Below are 6,605 nucleotides of genomic sequence, written 5' to 3'. Positions count from 1 at the left end.
ACACTAGCCAAGAGTTGGTTGCAACACCTGCCAATATGGAGCTTTGCACTTGCTTCATACTCAGCCTCATGCTTTTTTTTGCGGGGTTACTCATGCCTAAACCTCAGCTGCAATATAGGTCACAGAAAATAAATTGTTACTTATACTTACTACAGTAGTACACTTGTAAAAGAAATCAACTGTTACTTATATTTACTACAACAATACACTTCAAAAAGGAACCAGATTTGTTACCCAAAATTCTTCCTCGATTTCCTCAGCTTTTGGATGACCCCCATCATTGGGCTTTAGCTTATAGTGTTCCCAAGTTGATGCAAACACAAGTTTTCCTTTTTTGCTCAACCAAACCAGGATGATGCATCTTTAAAAGGATCGTTAGCACACCATTTGGCTTTCTCACATTTTTTTTCTTAGAGTAGGTAATTCTAACCAATGCCTAGGACAAGAAAATAGATATAAGTTTTAACACATCCCAAGGTATGTCATGTGGTATATAAAAAACACCTCAAGGTGTGCCAATCTATAATGCATGGATTAAATGATAACTCACGTGTCGCCGTAAGGTCTAATCAATGGACGTTCAGACTCATTTCCAATAGGTGGTGGAAGTTCTGCAGAACCTCTTAAGAATTTTGGAGGTGGAAGCCACTCATCATCATTTGTAACGGCTGGCATTTCTGGCGATGCAACCATCTCTTGCCCTAGTGTAGCACTGCTAGTAGAGGATGACCCCCTGCGGTGGCGGTGCGAAATTGTCATCCTGTAAAACTGAATCGAAATGCATTAGTAAGGTCCACAGAACACATAACTAAAATTACACATTTCTGAATTGGCACAAGTATAGCAGCAGAAAAATGTGCAAGACAGAGGGAAACAACTAAAGATAAATATAACCACAAGAGATAGAATTGTAAGTTCAACATAGAGGGAAACAACAGAAATCATCAATGTCCAGATTTAAAAGTACATGGAGGAAAGTGTCCTCTCAAACAGAACAAGAAAACTATAAGAAATCATCAATGTCTTCATGAGATAATTGCATGTCCTCTCCATCTTCTGATTCTGCATCAGAGTCAGTTTCTTCCTCCTCAAATGGTGCTGAAATAGGCAGTTTAGCCTTTGGGGTTATTTCACTTTGTAGGGCACGCAGTGCTGATGAAGTTCACGAGTTGCCACGCGGACGAACTCCACTGGATCTGCTCCGCTCTTCACACGCTTGAGGCACACACAGTGATGCAGATCGCCGAGCGGCTTCGATCACACATCAATATAAATCGCAACATCGCGGATCTCCCGATCAGGTGATAACGGACACTGATCCGAATGATCTGAGGTAATATTACCTATTTCCCATATCTAAATTGCTAATTTAGTATTTTATATTGGCGCGCATGCTTGATACATAGCTTTGTGGTGTTCAAGCTTTGATGTAATTTTTTTATTTAATTTGAGTTGTGTGTCATAATGTCGCCTACTCCTAGAATATATGCATTTGATATAAAGAGGAAAAAGAAAACAAAGTGTGGTTAACTTGATAGAATTACTGAGAGCAGCCATCGAGTCAATTATAAGTGAATTTTATTGATGATTGTTAGATGAAATTTTGAAGCTAATATGTATAAATTATTTGATATGAATGCTGCTTTTCGAAATTACAAAGGTAAACATGGTTCCATCTACACCCGGTATTTGGCGGTATAAAACTCGGTCGACCATTCTACTCACCTGTGAAGCTTTGTGAAGAAATGGGACTCGTGGTATTCTTAGAGAACAAAATACAATCGGGGCCCTACTATTCATCAGAAAATATCTTCCAATATAACTTCGACTTTGTCATTTTTGCTTAGAATGGCATTTCCTTGTGAAACTTTATACACCTGTTGGATTTGTGCATTTATGTGATCATGTATTCTTAGAGTGATTATTTTAAGGGACCCCAAATTATAGTTTCGCCCCGGAGCCCCAAAATATCAGGACCGGCCCTGTCTACACGGAGAGCGTAGATGGATTTGTATAACTGTTGTACACACGACAAATACTATGCACGACGTGCACGACCGCCCATCTGTGGCTGTGCTGCCATCTGTTCGCGTGCACTAACAGTCTGATTTGGTTGTCGTCTGTAAATCGTGCGCATTGTAAATCGTGCGTGTATATAGCAGTGCTCATTTAAGAAGGAGAAACTTGAGTTTTTCAACTGTTCGCGGTCCATGCATGCAAGCATCGGCCCGGTCACACTCGACCAGCCGAGGAGCCCAGTGAGTGGTCTTTATACAAGTGCCGCCTCTATGCACCAACAAACAAGTTGCAACATAACTAATGGAAAAACAAGTTGCAATATTGAAACTGTTAACAATGGATGCCACGACAACATGAAAATATAACCGATAAATTTACTTACGAAGAACTCAATTATAATCAACAAATTTACAAACTCAATGGTTTGCTCCCGCACTTATTTACTACCATGGCAATACAAATTGCTCATGGATAGCGCGCCCAATCCTATCTCAAAGATGAAAAAGAACAAAGAAAGAAAGAAAGAGAAAGAACTTTATACAAGTAAATTCTATTGGTCAATATAAGCTAGACGTGTGTGCATGCAATCTGTTGCGCACCGACGGTCAAACGCCCGCTCTACTCTTTCATGCATGTGCGCCATCACCGGACACTCACCAGCGCTGTTGCTCGCCCTGGAGTTGGAGCTGGAGTGCTTGGAACTAGAACTGAAATTGGGAATGGAGAGGACGAGATCCTTGACTTCTGAGCTGGACGACCGAATTTGCGTGAGCATCTTGCTGAACTTGGGCTTCCTCCTCGTGATGGCGATGGACACATCGTTGGGGAAGAGGTCTCCACACACGAAGGCGTGGTACAAGGTCGTGGCCAGCACGGCGGTCACGGTCACGACAGCGATCACTGCCAGCCCCACCGCCAGTGCCCGCGTCAACAGGTTGTCCACCTCTGATGCATACAACGCCGTCGCTAGGGCCACACTTGTCATCGGGAATGTGTAGGCCCACCAGGCCAGCGAGAATCTAAACCCCGTGAAGAGGCTGATGCGCACTACTAGCGACATGTAGAGGAAGAGCGAGATGAAGTAAAGGAGCTTGGCGCCGTCATTGAACTCGCCAGAGATCCTGGCCCATGCCATGGACGCGACGCTCGGCGCGGCGACAAAGAGGAAGAAGACTGGGTGGAGCTCCTTGGGGAGCTGCACATTGGTGGGGAGCCTCTGGTAGAGAGTGACGAAGAGCACGGCGTAGTGCGCGAGCCCGACGGCGAAGAAGAAGATGGGCAGCTCCCTGAGGCCCATCTTGGCGCCGAGCAGCGCACCGACGAAGTTGCCGACAACGGCAAGGTGGTTCGACGGGTTGGCCACTTTGGAGAGGCGCCGCTCTCCACTAGACATCCACTGTCCGTAGATCTTTAGGCCGAGGCAGAGGATGGGCAACATGAGGAGGTTATAGACGACGTGGTGGATCTCCCAGACCGGATGCGGCTCACCCTTGACGAGGAAGAGACAAGCGATCGAGGGTGCGAAGAAGAAGTTGACGCGCACAGGATGGTGGAACTCACGACGGACGGCCTCGAAGTAGAAAATGACCTTGAGGAGGTAGGCGACGGAGACGATGACGGTGAGGGCGACGGAGACCCACCAGAAGACGTAGTTGGCGGTGGGGTGCACATGCAAGAACGCCATGGATGGCTCCGACTCGAGCGTCTTCCACAACATGGCCTGGCTGTTCACCCCGAGGCACATCCCGAACGCGCTGATCGGGAACCGGAGAAGGAATGGCCACGTCTCGTCCTCGGGAAGCACCGGGACCTCCGTCGACTGTGCATATCCACGCCGTTGTTAGAGACGATTACACATGGTTTTGGCAGAGAAAATAAAATACTCTCTTTGTCTCAAAATAAATGTGTCAATTTTGTATTAATTTTAATATAACATTGCACTAAAGTTGAGACACTTATTTTGAGACGGAGGGAGTATTTTGAAATGGATGTTCGTTGGTACATACCCGAAGGGTGTCGAGCTCTGGGCCTTCGAGTGCGGCGAAGTAGCGGTCGGCTGTGGGCACGTCATCGTCATCAGAGTTGGACGAGGCGCCGTCATCAACGTGAGGTGCCGGCGGATCCTGTGGCACTCCTCGGAGGGTGGAGAGCTGCCGCTCAAGGCGACCGGAGAAGGTTTTGAACTGATCGAATCGGCGGTCACGCTCCCGCGTGCTGTCGCTCCGCGGCACCGCAGGCACCTCCCCGCCACCTCTGGCCACCAGGGACGGCTGTGCGTGGAGCTGGGGCTGCTGAACCTCACTTTGTGGAGTCTCACTTGGTGGTGCGGCGCCGGCGTCCCTGGTACGGGGCATTCTGCTGGGGTGGAGCGCTGACCGCGAGTCCGGCACGTTGATGGAGACAGACAACGGCGGCGTGTCCCCGGACGTCGACTCACCGTGAACCGCCGGCAGGGCCGCCTCCTTCATCCTGCCGCCACCAGCAGCCGTAGCCTCCGTCAAAACGTCATGGTGGTCACCGGCGCCCGCTCCGGCCAGCCCCGCCATCCCTATCTTGCTGATGCTGGTCTCCCTGGACGCCATGGTAACAACAAGTCCTCTCTCTCTCTCTCTCTCTCTCTCTCTCTCTCTCTCTCTCTCTCTCTCTCTCTCTCTCTCTCTCGATGGACTGTCGACGCTAGCAAAGCTCCTGGAAACGTACGCACCAGGTATAGTTCGTAGTGAAGGTGGATACATGTGCATCGCTGCGTGGCCACACCTTATATACGCACACTCATGGCGCGTGTGGGACAAACGACCAGCAACAGAGGGACCGCCCGAGCTCGCGGATATGATCTTAAGTAGCGCGCTGGCGGGCCGGCAGTCAAAAGATTGATTTGCCGAGGCGGCTGGTATCCTTATACTATACTATTATCATCTAACTTGAGTGCAAGTTAGATTCACACCGTATTACTTTTTCTTGGCGCCAGGAGTATTTGGTGTTTAGCATATGTACCTTGCTTAGAAGTTGAGCCATGTGAGTTGGTTTCATAAAAATATGTGGCTTGTTTGACCCTCTTTGAAGGTTGAAGTGCTCGTCTGGTTAACCGCTCATACTAGTATTTTAACTCAAGAGACAACCTGTTAAGAAGTGAGTGGAATGGTAAAGAAGATGGATGTATGCGCTGTGATCATCGATCACCTTTCCTTTTAATGTTCTTTGCTAGATTCATTGGGGGTGTTGTAAGATGTTTGCTAGATTCATGATAAGCTAAATTTTATATTTATATTTACTATATTGTCAAATGTATATGTTACAGTTTCCCTTCATTTGTTTTGTAATAGCTGATGTACTGTACATGTGGATTTCTTTTTGACGTGAATAGCAGGAGCTCTACCTTTGCTTTATAGTAGGAGAAAAAATGGGTACAGAACGGATGCCCCGTCGGGGAGGATCCGAGTTCAGACACTCCTACATCAGTGGGAGGTTTGATCACTCGTACAAAGATGAAAATCAGAAAACACAAACACTCACACTCACTCCCTGAAACACCTAACATTCTCTTGAATTAGTCCCGTGAGAGCAATGGCCGATAATTCCTTCAGCTTGAAAATTCTTCTTCCGCTCCTTCCATAAGTTCCACAGTATGTATGCCGCCAATGTGATCTCCTCATTGATTTTCTCTTTTGGCCGGTTCGCAATGTATAATCTGTCCCAGCATTCTCCAAGGTGTACTCCTACATCCAATCTTAGCTTTAAATCCACTATGTTTAATTCATACATAAATCAGAACTCAGCTATTAATAGCCTTTGCGAAATAGTACGTGCTAAGGTTGGCCTATAATTTGTTTTGGTTAAAACATATTTATAATATATCTCTCTATTTATTAAAGCATTATTGGCAGGGCCAAGCAGCATGGCCATGTAGAGGGGTTAGTTCCTCATCTAGTCGATAGAGGGGTATCCATTCTACAGTATGCTGATGCCACTATCCTATTCATGGAACATGACATGGCTAAGGCACATAATATGAAACTTATCTTATGTCTCTTCGAACAATTGCCTAGCTTAAAATTTAACTTTCATAAGAGCGAGTTGTTTTGCTTTGGGAAGGCCAAAGACGAGGAAAACACTTATAGACAATTGTTCGGATGTGAATTAGGTGCTTTACCATTCAGTTATTTGGGTATACCGATCCACCACCGTAAGTTATCTAATAAAGAATGTAGGTGTATTGAAGAACGAATTGAAAAAAAACTTAGCTGCTGGAAGGGCAAGCTTATGTCATATGGAGGTCGGCTAGTCCTGATTAACTCCGTACTGACTAGTATGCCGATGTTTCTACTTTCGTTCTTCGAAATTCCGAAAGGGGTTCGGAAGCGACTTGATTTCTTGAGATCTCGTTTCTTCTGGCAGTCAGATGAGGCCAAGAGTAAATACCGTCTCACGCGATGGGATATCCTTTGCCGACCTAAAAACCAAGGGGGTCTCGGTATTGAGAACTTAGAAATTAAGAATAAATGCCTTATGAGCAAATGGCTATACATCGCCTTTTGGTTAAGGTTCCTTTGTGTATTAAAATCTTTATGTGGTTCGTCCACAAGCGA

At 46.2% G+C, this 6,605-nt stretch overlaps 1 protein-coding gene across 1 annotated transcript; it reads right to left on the bottom strand.

Annotated features, from left to right (window-relative positions):
* Window positions 1–546: 546 nt before the first annotated feature.
* On the bottom strand, window positions 547–4,601 carry LOC125533203 (S-type anion channel SLAH2-like). Its single transcript, XM_048696938.1, has 4 exons — window positions 4,026–4,601; window positions 2,677–3,838; window positions 819–877; window positions 547–768 (listed from the first exon to the last, which is right to left on the bottom strand). The coding sequence occupies exons 1-4, from the start codon at window positions 4,599–4,601 to the stop codon at window positions 547–549; spliced, it is 2,019 nt and encodes a 672-aa protein (XP_048552895.1).
* Window positions 4,602–6,605: the final 2,004 nt, after the last annotated feature.

Source organism: Triticum urartu, chromosome 1 (genome assembly GCF_003073215.2).
Source record: "Triticum urartu cultivar G1812 chromosome 1, Tu2.1, whole genome shotgun sequence".
Lineage (NCBI taxonomy): Eukaryota > Viridiplantae > Streptophyta > Magnoliopsida > Poales > Poaceae > Triticum > Triticum urartu.
Note: the sequence above shows the minus strand (reverse complement) of the source record. Positions and strands in the feature narration are given on the sequence as shown.